The following is a 15,124-nucleotide window of genomic DNA, read 5'->3' as shown; positions in this document are numbered from 1 at the left end:
TCCGCCCATACCTCCGCCAATGCCTCCGCCCGTGTGGTGCACGACATGCGTCGTTCCCCCGCCCCGACCGAAGCGACTTCCACCACTCATAGGCACGCCGGTGCTGTAGCCGCCGCCACGGCGGGACATGCGAGATGGTCCACAGCCCATTTTGTGTGAGTTTGTGTGTATATAGTGGGTGTGTTTTGATATTGGATGTGACGCTTCTCTGTATGCCGAGTCGCGTGAGGTGTCGGTGTTACTGTCGATATAGGTGTCTCGGTATTCTTTTGCTGATTGTCCTGATGAAAGTGTTGGCAGGAGCACAGTGATGGATGTAGACGCGTGGTAACAGTTCAGTATCTGGAGTGTAGCGTTCACGATTTTTGTGTTTGTGAAAGGTAGAATTGATTAGTCTTGAGTTGATGGGACATGCCTGCTCCAGTACATTGTCTCTTTATATACCTATCATCTTCACTCAAGCCTCTCTGCAGTCAAAAGACTTCGACGTCACACAAGATATGACATACGCCAAACGCTGACCCAAGACTCACCAGCGCTCTGCAAACGTTAACAGCATGCTTCCACTGTTATGAAGAGACCCTGCATGGGTAATCGGCTCGGCTAGTATGCCGGACATGCTTGGCCCTGGCAGAACGACGAGACAAGCGACTGTTCCATTGGCTGGAAGATAACATTGTGGCGCAAATCTGTGGCGCACGCATTCAGATGACGTCTGCCCTCGTTCGTTTGGCGCTGTCGACGAGTTCGAGAGCTGGGTCGGTAACGCCAGAAATGACGACGCCTGTTCTGGGCCTGCGGAATCAATGGACGTAGAGTTGCCGGGTACCGTTGAAGGCAAGAAAGCAGGAAAAGCAGGCGTCGTAATTGTAAGAGTAGAGATGACTCCATTGAGTAAGAAACGTCTATGAGGGTATTGTAGCTTTCAGATGTCAAAACGCCGCGCCATGCCTGGTGATGTCAACAATCAAGATCTACAGTCCCTTGCTTTGCTGCTCCTTGAAGACCCGATGTCTGGCTAGCAGTTGTGAGATCATGAAATGAGAAACGTCCTCATCGGCCCAGTATGTTAAATGGCTCGCAATACTCGCAAGGAGAGAAATATCAAATGCCTATAGTCGCTGTCAGCATCCATACGTAGTAGGAAGGGATTCAGAACCTACGCCCTCTTGAATGCTGTAGTCAACTCTCCCGTTACTGTTCAATGCCCGTACTTTCTGCTCTTCCCTCTTCAGCTTTCGGCTCCGCTCTTCGAGGTCCTGCCATTCCAAGTCTTTTTCGACTTGATTCGAATCCTCAGTACTGCTGCTCTTACGCCCTTTCTGGAACCCAGAGTACAAAGTCTCGATCTCCGACTCGATGAGTGTAGGCGGGTGTTCACCGTCTTCGCCGGTGGTAATCTGTTCGTTTCCAAGACGTCGTCTACGCTCTTCAGATATGAACGCAGACACTGGTTCATTGGTGCCTGGAACAGTTGCTACACCTGCTGCCGAGTTTGGAGCGGCAGAAAGAGGTCGCGAAGAACGCTGCCCTGGACCTCCGTCTCCCAGTTCTGTACCACTGATACCTAGGCTGCGGTTGAGCAAACCTGATGCGATACCAGAACCGATGCTTGACCAGAAGTCCGTGACTCCTTGCCCTACACGGGCACCGATGCCTGTTAGGCCTTGTGAGGCTGGGGCGCCAAAAATTCCTTTCTTGGTGTAGGGAAGTGGCTGAGCTTTCAAACCAGCCATGGCAGGAGATATCAAGGGCTCAATTCGGTAGCTGATTGGATCGGATGGATGGAAGATGTTGAATGTTTGCTTGCAAAGAGGCGATGAGGTTGTGATGTCAAAAGCATGGTTGCGTTCGGCTGCCATAGGCGAGAATGGGTCGTCCAGAGGAGTCGCAGGTGTCTCTGGCGGATTGAAAGCGGTCGCGGGTCGAGCGGCTATCGTGCGCCCCTTTAGCATCTGAAAGAGGCCGATTGGTGATCCTAATGCGTAGAAATCCTCAACCTCGAAATCAAGCTTCAGACCCTCTTCGGTAAGGCGACGTTGTTTCCCAGATTTTGTTTTGCTGGCATTGCGCTGGATACAGAGAATGTCGAACATAATTGCCGAACCCAAAGAGTGACCGACCAAGCTGACTCTGCCTTTGAAAGAGGGGTTGCGCTCCTTGAATAAGCGGTAGATACGGTTCAATTCGGCGACAACGATGCGGGATATATGGCCTTTGTAAGCTGGACTCTGGTAGAGCAAGATGTCTAACGCAAGATCAGTCAAGAAGTTGCGCACAGCCGGTACACCATCGACTGTGATGTCCTCAAGGCTAGGGAATTCGTGATCTTCATGGTCGAGATCTCCAAGATCATGCTCCTTCCGATTATGCTTGACACTTTGCATAGGAAAGTCCAGTAGATGACGCCATACAATAGGGATTACCTGAATGCGGCTATTCTTCGTTTCAGAAGTAACCTCCGAATTAAGTGCCTGTAAATCCGGGGCGTTGGCGTAGACAGCCTTGAAAGACTTGCGCATTGTGTTGACATCGTGAATGAAGTTAATAGACTCCATGCGCATACCCAAGCGCTGTCCGATGCCATGTGTTACAAGCAACAAATGCTCAATCTCGCGTCCCTGCTCCTGTTTATCTTGCGTTTTGTAGTCTTCGCGCATCTCTTTCTCCTCTCGTTTGCGCACCTCTTCTTCCTGCTTCTCTTGATAGTCGGGTTGCGATGAAGTCATCAAAGACGACACTTGCCGTTCTAAAGTCCTTCTTCTTGACTCTTGAGGTGATTCTGCTCTCTCGTTGTCTGTCGTCTCGGCGTCAGAGCCATCTCCTGATCCAGAGGTCGTGGTCTTTTCGTTATCAGACCCATACGCCAAATGTTGTGATGGCGTAGTGGGCCGATCGGCCTCTTTCTTGCTCTTGGGGTCTGTGGCGGCATTTGTCTGCTTCTTTTTCTCCTCTGGGTCAGTGTAACCACGAACGTAGCGATAACCAGCATAATGCGCTCCACCTGCAAAACGCTGGTATATCGTGCTTCCCATACGAGCCCACATGTCGTCAGTAAGAAGCCAGGCTGTCGTCGCATCTTGAAACGTCACAATCGAGTTCATGTGGGCACCGAAAAGCCTGTGTGTCCGCGTGGTATCGGTAGGAGCATTTGGTGGTGCCAATTTGTCGCCCGAACTACTACCGTCCTGCTGTTTGGCAGCTTCACTACGAAGGTTTTCAAAGGATCCTCTTGGTGTTACAGGGTTCGAAGTTGAATCGCGGTTGAGTCGTCCGAGCTCCTTGCGATAGTCGTCACTCACGCCAGCACCAAGAGATACAGGCCGGGCACGAGGCTGCGAGATTGACCGCTTCTCCTCTGGCTTTCCGTATCGCCACGGCTTGCATTTGAGATAGCCCTCCTCCAGTTGCATGGCAAGACCTTCGTCCACAGGGTCACCATTGGGGGTGAACCATGTTCCTCGCTTGATATCGTAGACCGGACCAAGCCAGTATGAAGGGGCCAGCTCACGGGTTTCAATTTCGACATCGAACAGATAGTCTTCGTTCACCGGCACTTTTGTAGTTTTCACAGGCTCGTGAGAGGACTGTGCAGGCGTTGCAGGACTCATTAGGTCTTTATTCTGTTCGGCAGCTTCCGCTTCGTCGGTCGTCTTCTGAAAGGCTGTTTCGATGGCTCGAGAATCACCCTTGCTGAAAGGGATCCATTTCTTCGGCTTAGGCAGAGGCTTGTCCGGCGTTATAGCGTGCTCTGAGAAGGGCTTGCGTTTAGGTAGCTTGGACTTGTTAGCGTTGAGCTATGAGACATATTCACGATCCACTTACGTCCACAGCGTGAAACCACTTCACCGCAAGCGGAGGGCAGTCTCGAGGGTACCTCTTCAAGCTCAAGCGGTGCCTCCGATCAACCACATGATCTCCGCCTCGTTGTGTACCTAGCCCACCCGTTGTGGCGTCCTGTTCCTTCTCCTTCTCCTTGCCTTTTGCCTTGTCGGACTCGGTGGTGATCGGTGTAGGCGCACGTGAACCCCACGGCGAGAGGCCAGCGAGGAAGCCTTGCTTCCCCTCTGCAGGACCTGACATCCTGTCAAACTGTGGGGCGGCGCCGCCGTTGGGTAGATAGCTCAGCCAGCCCCTGTGTCGTTGTTGTACAGCTGCACTGAACTGGGGCAGGTACGAGGGCGGTCGATAAACAACGCGAGGGGTAATGCGACGAGCGAACGTGTTGGGCGGTGGGAAAGAGGATTGATATGGAAGTTCTATGTACGAACCTGAACGACAGTCAGCTGCACATTATCTGCATGTGGAGCGTGTTTCAAGCAATGTCATCAATGTGGTACCTGGACATTGCATGCGGCTGCTACGGGAGGATCAGTCGGCGACGCTTGACATCACCGAGGGGCCCTGCCTGCACCTGACAGCTGGCGCGTGGGGCAGCTGCTCCGGCGCAACAACACCGGCCGAATCGCGTTTTGCGCGACAAGATGCTGCTACTGGATGCGCCGTGTATGTATTGCTTGCGAGGCCTCAAATTCGAGAACTGCCTTCTCTCCATTATCCCTGATAGTGTTGTGATCAGGTGACTTTGTCATCCAGAATACGGTTGCCTTCGCCGCCACTGCAACTCTGTCTCATCCTTCGCTTTTCTAAACTCCCTGCCCCTTCTGATACATACGAATGCTCGGTATTCTTGACTTACTGCCATCTGCACCGCACAATGATAGTTACTATTGACGATTACCGCGGTGCCGATTCCGAGGATGGACCTGGGAAAAGCGAGCAAATCAAGGACGAAGACGACGACACCAAGTTCACGGTGTCCATGGCAGGCCATCTCAAATTGAAGCTGCAAGCACTGAACAGTATGCTTATATGCACACCGTCTGATCGACACGACCAGCTCCAGTTCGATGATGTTGCAGCAGGCGTTCCGCCTCGTACATATGTCAACGGCTCGGAGAAAGTGTACTTCTTAGTTAGAGACCTCACGTGGCCCAGCAAGATCCCAGATATTTACATGAATGCCTACAGCGAGGTTGTGCGATCATGTCCTTTCACGAATAGATATATACGCAGACCTTCGAGGAACAGAAAGCTCAGATGCTATGGGCCAACATACACCAGCTTTGCGCCGACATTTTCCAGCATACGAGCCTTGTTGCCTCATATCGATGCTCTATGTAACACTTCGCTCAATGACTTTTTTGAGAAAGCAGATGAAAAAGGTTCGTCCTCAACTCAGTTGGCTTGGACAGTTGGCTTACAAGGTTACAGTAAAACCTTTTCCATTCATGAATCTACCTGCTGAACTACGCCTTCAAGTCTATGACTGTCTCGTTCCCAGCGAGGCTTTTGTACGCGTACGGACAAAGAAATCCCATAGGGTAGACCAGCGGTTCCCAATGTGCCTTAGCATCATGCGAGTCAGTAGGACACTGTGCGAAGAAACTACGAGACACTTCTTCGATAAGCCTTGCCTTCTTATTGAGGCCTGTGAGAGGCCAAGATACCACGAAGACAATCCTTCTTTCTCGGCACATACAGCAATGGATTACGCCGCACTCGTTACAAGCGTGAGTGCCGAAGTCAGGCGCAAGTTCACCCGACTCGAGATCCAAATCGTATTGGGGGTGCCTAGTGTAGAGCAAGAGCTTTCACGTGATAGACTGAGAGATACTCCTTTGCGACAGATATGCTCTGCCCTTCCAAACCTTGAAGTTGTGCTTATTTCATTCCAAAGGAGGGAACAATGTTCGGAGCTGATAAATTACGACCCACCTCCATGGAGAGAAAGGAGAACTTACGTCAACAGCCAGTCGCGTACGCTTGACTGGATTGATGTCCAGCTGCCTGATGAAGGACCTCGAGTTGCGTGGGACTTGATGTACTTTGGGGGTCAGATGGACGATGCCGCACGATTAAGGAGCGCTATCATGTCTGAGCGGATGATGAGGGGTTTGATAGAAAAGGAAGGCAGCCTCGAGCTGGAGCAAAGCACGACTGCGACTCGGGAGGATTTGCAGAGGTGGTCTGCTACGAAAGAACTAGTCCTTGACGCTCTCGGACGTCGATAGCAGTTGCCAGTAGACTCTTGTATCTCATGAAGTAGCGTCTAAGCTTTCTTTCCATTTATTGCGTGTTACAGAAATGATGAATCTAGTTTGCGGGCTAATATTCTGGTTATATTCATGCAGACGTACACATCTTTTAACAAATCAACAGACACATGTAATTCTGCAGGGTGTTCGATTACTATCATAGGGCTTTCCTGTGCTCTTAGAGTTTACAGCTTCGGTTACAACCCTCAGACCGGTGATTGCTACTGCAAAACACTGACGCAAGTCAACTACAGACAGGTTTCTGATGGCAAACGGAGTGCCCAAAGGCCTTCGGAGAATGTCATAGATCTTAGCGTCATCCTCTCGTAATCAAATATTTGTTTGTTGCCAGTTTTGCACTGACAACACTGCCTAATATCTGGTAATTGACCAGTCGTACAGAAGATCCCAGATGGTAAAAAGGCTCGGCTGAATTAGGCCAACGCAATGACTTCGTGGGGTGATGTGGCTAATAGGTGGAGGAGTAATATAAAGCGGCCGATACAGACACGACAGGAGTGGAACGACATGCGCAACACAATTCAACGACGCAGTGTACGTTTTTGACATGATTCTATAGTTCAACTAAGTTCTCAACCTTTCATCAATCTTGAGAATCACCCGGTTTAACATCTGGGTCGATAGGTGAGGTGGCCGAGTTGGTTATGGCGCCAGGTTAAGGTCTTCTCCTTAGCATTGCTTAGCAATAAGCTTCCTGGTCACGAAAGTGGCGCGGGTTCGAGTCCCGTCCTCATCAGCTTCGTTCAACATCGTTTGAGCATTCCAGGATATTTTTTTTTGGTGTTGGTTGGCCAGTGTGCGGTGCAGGACAAGTTTGACGGCTAAGCGAGCCACCCAGACTTTCCAGCACGCTATTTTTTTCGCGAGGAGAGGGATCTAACGTATGCAGTACCGTTTGTGCTTAGATTAAATGTTAGGTCAACGGGGGGTGCCTCTGTTGCGTTCGTTCATGATTCTACACAAGTCTGCAACGCGGATATGATTTGAGTTATTAAGACACCCAATCTTTCACAAATACCATTCTCGTCTGCTATGCTTGGACGAGTACTTTGTTACGTCTCTTTTTGGGCGGCTGTGGGGCCTTGACGTGAATGTGCGACATTGGGTCAGCAACGGCTCGGCGAGAGCAATGGTCCGATTGGTTGGAGCATCTCAACTCAACCAAAGTCTCTATAGTGATGATAGTAGGCGTTCAAGACTCAGTGTACAGTGTGTGTGTTCAGACTGCCCAAAACTGTTCCAGTGCTTCCGATATGCTGATCCGAGCAAGTGCTGCTTGTATTCAGCGAATCTCCGTGTCACTGGATAGCTTCCCACGCTTGCAGGCTGTGGTCAAAGCAGATGTGATCTCAGTCGATTACAGTTGTCCTAGGTTGTCTTAATAACTGACGGGGCCAGATTCGTATAAGTGGATGAGATGTACTCTTCACCCGTGTAGAATCCTTCTAGTGCGACAAGATGTCTCGGTTCGCTCTGTTGTATGCAAAGTACTGCCGTGACTGGTTTCAGCTTCTAACTCATGCACTGTAGTACGATAAAAAATCGACACAACACCACCACATCACCAAACTTGCCAAAACTTTACTAGATCACAATGGAAGAAACTTTGAATATATTGTGTAATTCTTGCACCACATTTTCCGTTATTGTGATGGTCGACAATCATTTTCTGATCGTGGGAGTCCCACCGCCCTAGGCTCATTCACCGCAGGCTAGGCAAGTGGGCCTCGACTGAATCCATCTCAGGCGCCAGACTCCCATTTCACTTCGATCCCGTGGCCCATCGAATTCCCAGCACATTTGTCACTGTTTTGACTGCTACATAATCAATGTAATTCATGCAGTCTTCAACAATTACCACATCAGGCAATTGCCTTCCAGTCGCTTTAGCTCACTTGGGAGAGCGCCAGACTGAAGTTCTCAGTCACTAAATCTGGAGGTACTGTGTTCGATCCACAGAAGCGACACTAGCTTCCGTGCCCAGTTCATGGGATCACGCGAATATCTTTTTTTGAGCTTTTGTCGAAGATTTTGTGTGGAAATCCGGATCATCGATGAAAAGGGGATGGTGGTGGATGTCGATGTGGGGCATGTTGTGACACGTGCTTCGCACGTGCATCATCGCTCTCCCTTTTGATAGTGCTTAATTGCATTTTTGCTTACACGATACGCGTCCGCCATCCGTCGAGAATGCTATCAAGGCAGAATCTGGCGGCTTCCTTCAGGGCAAGACCTGCATTGACCTAGTATATCGAAGCAGGGATATGTGGCTGAGACTTACGACAGAAAACAAGTCAATGGAGCGGGATGCGATGCGATGTGTATTTGCACATACATAATTTCTTGATTTCAATGCGGATTATACTTCGGATGGCATGCTAACATCCCAATTTGAACTCTGCCAATCAACGCCGAACACCAACGTCTAAGTCATGCAATGCGCGTCGCCTACGATCAAGCTGAAGTGATCAGAACTCCATGGCATTGGTCTCCTCTTGTCTCTCACGTTTGAGAGCTGGCTTCTCCTCCTCCATCAAACCGGCAACAAATTTGCGGAAGTAGTCAATGTATGGCTTCAGACTTGTCTTCTCCCAATCCTGAAGCTTCTTCTCACCTTCTTCGCCGTCCCACTCGTCGATCTCTTGCAGGAGTTGTGTGACTGTCGGGACACTCAGGGGATCAAAATCTTCGACCGTCCTTGTGTCGATAGGCACACAAACACGTCCTGTACCAGGATGAATAACGAATGGACTTTTGAGCAAATGGTTCAGCTTCTTGGAGACTTCGGCATCGAGACGCGGGTACGTGTATTCAAGTACGATGTCTTGTTTTGCCTCAAGCAGCTCTTTGCTGGTTTTCGACAGTGCGCCAGACTTGGCTAATGTGTCTATGTCTGCCCATTTGCTCGCACTAGCGCGATTAGGTGCGGAGTCCCACTTCTTTTGTAGCGCAGCGCGCAATGTGGGATCAGGGAGAAGATTAAGGAGATGTGCTGATTTGTCGGACGAGGCCCAGGGATCTTGCTCTGCTAGGATGGATGTCTGGAAATGCTCTTTCAAGATGTTAAGACTACGCTCAAGATGTGGATGCAAGGGACGTCGGACGTTGACCTTCTTTCCGCCTTGGTCGCCCCCCTTCAGAAGTTCAAGATATCCAGCTATTGCGCGACGCTTTTGGTCATCCATGAGACGTGCACGCTTGTCACAGACCCAGGCGTGAGCACCGCGACGTCCGGAGTAGACCCACAGGATGTGGGAGAAGCCGAAGTCTTCTCGCAGCGCAACATCCACAACTTTGATAGCCATCGTGATGAAAGCCCAGCACCTGTGGCAGATAGATGCACCAGTACAACACGTACGGATATCATCGTAATCTGTCATATCGATATCGAATACCAACTCTTTCATGAGTGGCCGGAACGCACTAGCCTTACGGAGTGTCTTGCGATCTCGTGGATTTGTACTGTACATGGGTCCAATTTCGAACCGGGTAGGCAGCATCTGTATGCATTGTTTGCGAAGCATATCAGCGGTGGGGAAGGATTGGTATCGTAGGTACGCCTCGTTGGGAAGTGTGAATGCGAACTCTCGATGGGCAAAGTCGTTCGCGGGGGTCGGGCTGTGGTTCAGCCATTGGAAGAGGTAACGAAAAGGAAAGAGACGTTGGTAGAAGACGCGCATTATCTCGGGGTCGGAAAAAGATGATCGGCTTGTGATCTTGCTGTGATGTGTGAGCGTGGGCTGCTAAGAGGAGCGCGAGTGCGTACATCGGCGCTGACTGAGATGCGTCCTCTTCAGACCTGACTGGCACACTCGATGCAAACTCCCCGTCTGAATCATCGTCGAATAGCTCCTCCAGATTGACTTTCGACTTCTCTGCCGTCGCTGGTGGACTCGGCGCATCCTCCATTGCGGCATCCTGTGTTTCTGGCTCTGGCTTGATATCATCGGCTTGCGACATCTCTTGTGACGACTCACCCGCAGGTGTGGATTCTGGGGATATTGAGTGTGGCATAATTTTTGTAGAAGATTCGGGCATGCGTGCTGTGTTGCTGCACATTCGTCGACGGATCGTGGCTGCTGCTTGTGAGACGCGTCAGAACACTAGCGCGACTTTTCGCGTAAATTGATCTGTCCCATCTCCTTTGGGAAAGCGCTATCATCATCATCCAAACGCGTACCCAGAACCCTTCCAATCACGTCGTACCTCAACCACCCATTGTAACGCAACAGTCTGGGACAATGGCGGCGACGGAAGAGATGGTCGCGGGCGCTGGATGGATTTCTGATGACTCGAGCTTTTACGGTGAGTACAATCACATCTTGCAGCAAGCATCACGTCATTTAGAACCGGCAGCCATCACACCCTGTCAAACATTACACATATTTGATGCAACCAACCACTGCGATCTACTTCAATTTGAATGACTACTGCTCACCGCTCACTATAGTCTTGTGTGACTCACGACGCTGATGATGCATAGGTGACGAAGATGAACAAGAACACCAGCAGTCGCTCAGCAACCAAAACACACCAAAGGCATTCTGGTCGTCCCACAGTAAGGATTTGAATGCTATTATATCGCCGGCAAAGCTCCAGGCCAGCAGGGAAAGCGTCTCAGATGTTGATGCTACGCCGACCAAGAAGGTCATGCCACTTACCACCTCGACACGTGCTAACAGACTCCTCGGTTTATCTGGCCTTGACAGGAAAGCGATGGAAGAAGAACGACTCGGCAGGTTAGACAAGGGAAAACGCAAGCGGGTCCAATCACCAGAAGCAATACCATATCGTGAGATGTTCAATCCTATGGAGGGCCAGCCCTTCTCGTGGCAGCTGGGTGAATCCGCTGAAGCGTTCGTCAAGCGCGTTTCGCCACTCACCACGTCAGCGGCGACGTGCGAGTGGATTTGGGTAGCAAATCCCTATCGTGATCCACGAGACAAGTCTGTGGCTCCTCGAGTTGCTGCATTCAAAGACCGAGGCACAAAGCTGCTTGCCGATTCGTTACAGAAGCGGACCGAGATTGAAGAGAAAGGCCGGATTGGCCCAAGGAGTACTGTCACACGAGCGTGGAACCAGGAGACTAAAACCCTCCAGCAAAGCTTGACCAAGTTGGCAGTTGAGACTGGTGTCTTATCGGGAAAGGTAGGCTTTACCCCCTTTTGAAACGTATTGAGACGAGCTAAGCCCTTATTTCAGTGGATGCTGTTTCCTAAAGCTGAAGAAGTTACACGCACGTGGAGAAGCGTCGTTGAAGCTGTGATAGCCGACCGTCTTGGACCGATGGCTAAGGTAGCTCCCGAGGATGGTAAAGATGAGCGCTTGAGTCAGTTTAAATGCCTCGTTCTCATTTCAGAAACGGAGCTGATTAGTGAACAGTCTGCATCTACACCAAGGACTTTAGAGATGAAGAAGACGTGCTTCGCGTACTTCAGGAGCTCGAGGACATGGATCTCCTCCGTCACGGCCGGAGCATCTACTACAAGTCTGATGCCTTTACATACCTGGACCTGTATTCGGCAAGCGCCAACAAATACGGACTGCAGGCAAGTCTATATGCTAGCCAGAAGATGCTGGCTGCCGCTCGAACAGCTGCGCTGTCTGCGTCCCAGAGCACAGCCTCGCAGCAGGAACGGAAGATACTCAAGAGCTTTTATTAGCTGAAAAGTACGCGTCCCTCCATGCGTGCCGGACATGCATCGCACTTCTCAATTTCACATATTATACGACGCAGCGTACGTAACACGATTTGACCACGGCGATTCCAGAGCTTTATACCATCGAAATCACTGTCTTCTATCGTTTGTTCTTATCATAGCATGCGCGATCGCCCTTAGCATCATGGTTTATTGCATAGGGGGCTTACTTCTGGCAGACCTAGGCATCGCGATAGGGCACGCTATCCAAACTTGTCCTGCATGGAAAGTCCAAGCGGCAGTTGCTTGTGATTATAACAAACGAGCCTGGTATCTTATGTTGCACCCTCCCATTGAACTGCGACAAGTCCGATCGCTTGATCTCAGTTGACAAAACATTCTATTACCCCCCAATGAAGTGGATGCATCGGCGACACTGAACCGTTGTATTAATGAACATGGGTGGTCAGCTCTGATTGGTTGCTTATGAGTACGCTCAGCCAGCCTCACAAGCTAACATCTGCCTTGCTCTAAAGACATCTCTTTGCGGTCAATTGTTCCTCTTCCTAGTTATCTAAGTTGAGGGCCGTTACTGATACCGGCATCAAAGACACCCGAGTTGCACCACAAGCATGGCGTCCACATGCTACCGGTATACCCCGCTATCGTCCACATCATCTCTCCGTCTGCTTCGCCTCAAGAGTCCGCTTAGTGCACAACGTCCAAATGAGCCCATCGAAATCGAGTTGTTCGAGACATCCTTCGAGAATGCACCGACGTTTGAAGCAGTGTCCTATGCATGGGATCACGCAAGCACGTTTACCACTTTGGTTTGCAATGGGCAGCATTTACACGTTTCGCCGGTCGTTTCGGAAATGGTGTTTGCTTTGAGCTGCGTCAGTACGACTGGAGTATTCTGGATTGACGCTGTGTGCATAGACCAGTCGTCTGCGACCGATAAGAATATTCAAGTGCCACGCATGCGACTTATCTTCTCAGAAGCAAGAAAGGTGTGGATCTGGCTCGGCAAAGGATCCTTCGAAAGTACAGTGGCATTCAGATTTCTAATCGAGATGTACTCGTATTCTTGCGGTCAACAGGTAGAGCCCACTAACACTATGCTGGCAAAGAAGTGGTGGAATAGCCTTCGGACGTATCAGGGTAGGGCTTTGCCGAGCACTATTTTGGGGAAGCAACAGCTGACGCTCTCAGATACGATTCGAGAAGCTCGTGGTGTATACGATGCGGTTGACACTGACTTCATAATCGATGTTATACGCTCGCCTTGGTTTCACCGCACTTGGACGATTCAGGAGGTTGCTTTAGCAAGATCCGCCACACTTGTATGTGGAGGCATCACGTTAGAGTGGAGCTCTTTCTTGGATATATTGAAGCGATTGCAACAGTCACTTAGCGATCAGCCAACCCACGGAGTAGGAATGAAGCAACACCTAATCTCTAACCCGGCAACGTTCTTCGACGATATCAGGACCTATAGCACAATGACGGAAGTTGTGCTCCATCACAAGCCCTTGCCTTTATCTCGCGCCCTCGATTTGGTTCGTCACAATCACTCGACTGACCCAAAGGACAAGGTATACGGTCTATTTGGCATCTTCGACTACCTGGAGATAAAGGACCTACCGCAAGTAGATTATACGTGCTCGGTACAGCGACTCTACTATGAGATGACACGAACTATCTTCCGAAATGATGGACAATTACTTGTTCTGTACCTGACCGCCCTACCCTCGCACGTCTCTGATTTGCCAACGTGGATTCCAGACTACAGCAACACCGAGTATATTAGATACATCGACGCCAACGAACACAGAGCTTCGAAAAGATCATGTGCTGAATTCTCGTTCGGCCTCTCCGATCTCTCACTGTCAGTTTCTGGAGTACTACTTGACGAGATCGATTTGCAAGCATCATCTACGTCTATATGTACCCCGGATTTCCGTCAAGGTTTCGCAGCAAGGTCGAACTTGAGCAGCACCAAAGAGCGCTACACAGCAGTCACAGAGCTCATTCGAACACTGCAATCATGGGTTGATGTTAGCAGGAGGGTCGAATGTTATCCCACTGGCGAAGAGCCAAGTACAGCATTTTACAAGATCATGACGCAGCCTCTTCGGTCGGGATCGCAGAATTGGCCGATGCCTACCACTTCAAGGACTACGAAAGACATATTCGAGTGGTGGCTGTCCATTGTAACCACAAACCTCTCGGAAGACCCTTCGCGATTTCATCTCGACATTACCAAGATTGAATCTGACTCCAACTCTGCTGCGATCGTCAATGATTATATCCGACTGTTCGGGTGCTCCCAAGATCCTAGAGATTGGTCTGCTGAGCTCCAAATTCGACTTCTGCTTCGCGCGCGTGATCAGGCCTTGTCAACTCTTCAGCACGACATCTCACTGTTGTCGTACCAGAGAACATTCTTCACGACGAGCGCTGGTTACATGGGTGTAGGACCTCGCTGGGCCCAGCCATCAGACCGCATTGCATTGATCGCTGGCCTACAACTTCCTTTCATCCTCAGAAAGGCTGGAGATAAGTTCAATCTCGTAGGCCCTGCCTATATACATGGGATTATGCAGGGCGAGCGGTGGGATGGGGATTCTGCAGAAAAGATCACTCTTATCTAAGTCTGCAGTTGCAGGAATTACCAGTCTCAGTGCACCCTACCCATTGCCTGCAACGTTTGTCTTCGCGATCGCGCAACTTGCCCCTACGTCAAGCAATCTGAGCTTCTTACCGTAATTCAGCGTATGTACGTTGATGTGGCTTCGAAAAGACCCGCAAGCGCGTCAGCAATCCTTCAAAGGACCGCAGACAAGCGGAGCTAGCCACCTGCACCATGCTGAAGATGTGCGTTGTCATGACAGGTTCGACGCTCGGTTCCTATAGCGGATCGAGGATCGTTTGTCGCATGTCGCCATAGCCTGCAACGGCGCCATGAAGAGTCTTCTGGCAAGTCCGACCAATGCACACTCGCTGGCTTCTGAGACACCGCAGTAAACCACGCGAAGCCGGGCTGACGAGCGCTATAATCGGTCTTGATGCGCAGCACGGTTGCGCTATTGAAACGAAGCATCTCCGGGAACGTGAAATTTGCAAACCATTACTCGATAGCAACAGGGTCCAGCCGTAAGTCGCCGATGACGCGAACCATCTTACAACAAGCGCTCGCGAATGATGACCAACAGCGGACGTGGCCGAACACAACAGTGTTTGAAATTCAAGTTTTCGGTAGATGTTGATGTCGTCGACTGTGAACTCCGGAGGTATGCCTGGTCGGGGCAGGTGTTCTGTTTGCGAGTGCGGGAAGATTCGGTGATAAAATCGACAGCACAGCAG

At 50.4% G+C, this 15,124-nt stretch overlaps 5 protein-coding genes and 2 non-coding genes across 7 annotated transcripts; 5 read left to right on the top strand and 2 right to left on the bottom strand.

Moving 5' to 3' along the window:
• Positions 1-974: 974 nt before the first annotated feature.
• Positions 975-4,083, bottom strand: C7974DRAFT_408094 (DDHD domain-containing protein; the record flags this gene model as incomplete). The annotated part of the gene is made up of 3 exons (XM_046143296.1): positions 975-1,112; positions 1,164-3,776; positions 3,826-4,083. 3 exons carry the CDS (start codon positions 4,081-4,083, stop codon positions 975-977), a joined length of 3,009 nt encoding a protein of 1,002 aa, XP_046003163.1.
• Positions 4,084-4,509: 426 nt separating this feature from the next.
• C7974DRAFT_383492 (uncharacterized protein) lies at positions 4,510-6,317 on the top strand. The gene is made up of 2 exons (XM_046140772.1): positions 4,510-5,225; positions 5,275-6,317. Exons 1-2 carry the CDS (start codon positions 4,718-4,720, stop codon positions 6,072-6,074), a joined length of 1,308 nt encoding a protein of 435 aa, XP_046003162.1. The 5' UTR covers positions 4,510-4,717; the 3' UTR covers positions 6,075-6,317.
• Positions 6,318-6,742: 425 nt separating this feature from the next.
• Positions 6,743-6,855, top strand: C7974DRAFT_t13. Its single transcript has one exon. It is a non-coding gene; the product is annotated as a tRNA-Leu (tRNA).
• Positions 6,856-7,999: 1,144 nt separating this feature from the next.
• Positions 8,000-8,086, top strand: C7974DRAFT_t14. Its single transcript has one exon. It is a non-coding gene; the product is annotated as a tRNA-Phe (tRNA).
• Positions 8,087-8,587: 501 nt separating this feature from the next.
• C7974DRAFT_408092 (DNA primase small subunit) lies at positions 8,588-10,079 on the bottom strand (the record flags this gene model as incomplete). Its single annotated transcript, XM_046143295.1, has 2 exons — positions 8,588-9,839; positions 9,886-10,079. The coding sequence occupies 2 exons, from the start codon at positions 10,077-10,079 to the stop codon at positions 8,588-8,590; spliced, it is 1,446 nt and encodes a 481-aa protein (XP_046003161.1).
• A 126-nt stretch (positions 10,080-10,205) lies between these two features.
• Positions 10,206-12,086, top strand: C7974DRAFT_20104 (uncharacterized protein). The gene is made up of 4 exons (XM_046136771.1): positions 10,206-10,424; positions 10,603-11,267; positions 11,322-11,448; positions 11,502-12,086. The coding sequence occupies exons 1-4, from the start codon at positions 10,361-10,363 to the stop codon at positions 11,780-11,782; spliced, it is 1,137 nt and encodes a 378-aa protein (XP_046003160.1). The 5' UTR covers positions 10,206-10,360; the 3' UTR covers positions 11,783-12,086.
• C7974DRAFT_20172 (heterokaryon incompatibility protein-domain-containing protein) lies at positions 12,063-14,511 on the top strand. Its single transcript, XM_046136785.1, has 2 exons — positions 12,063-12,919; positions 12,971-14,511. The coding sequence occupies exons 1-2, from the start codon at positions 12,391-12,393 to the stop codon at positions 14,410-14,412; spliced, it is 1,971 nt and encodes a 656-aa protein (XP_046003159.1). The 5' UTR covers positions 12,063-12,390; the 3' UTR covers positions 14,413-14,511.
• The last annotated feature ends 613 nt before the right edge of the window (positions 14,512-15,124 follow it).

The sequence above is a fragment of the Boeremia exigua genome (genome assembly GCF_020726555.1).
Source record: "Boeremia exigua strain MPI-SDFR-AT-0100 chromosome Unknown C7974scaffold_1, whole genome shotgun sequence".
Taxonomy (NCBI): Eukaryota; Fungi; Ascomycota; class Dothideomycetes; order Pleosporales; family Didymellaceae; genus Boeremia; species Boeremia exigua.
The sequence above is the reverse complement of the archived record's forward strand: the minus strand, read 5'-3'. Positions and strand labels throughout refer to the sequence as shown.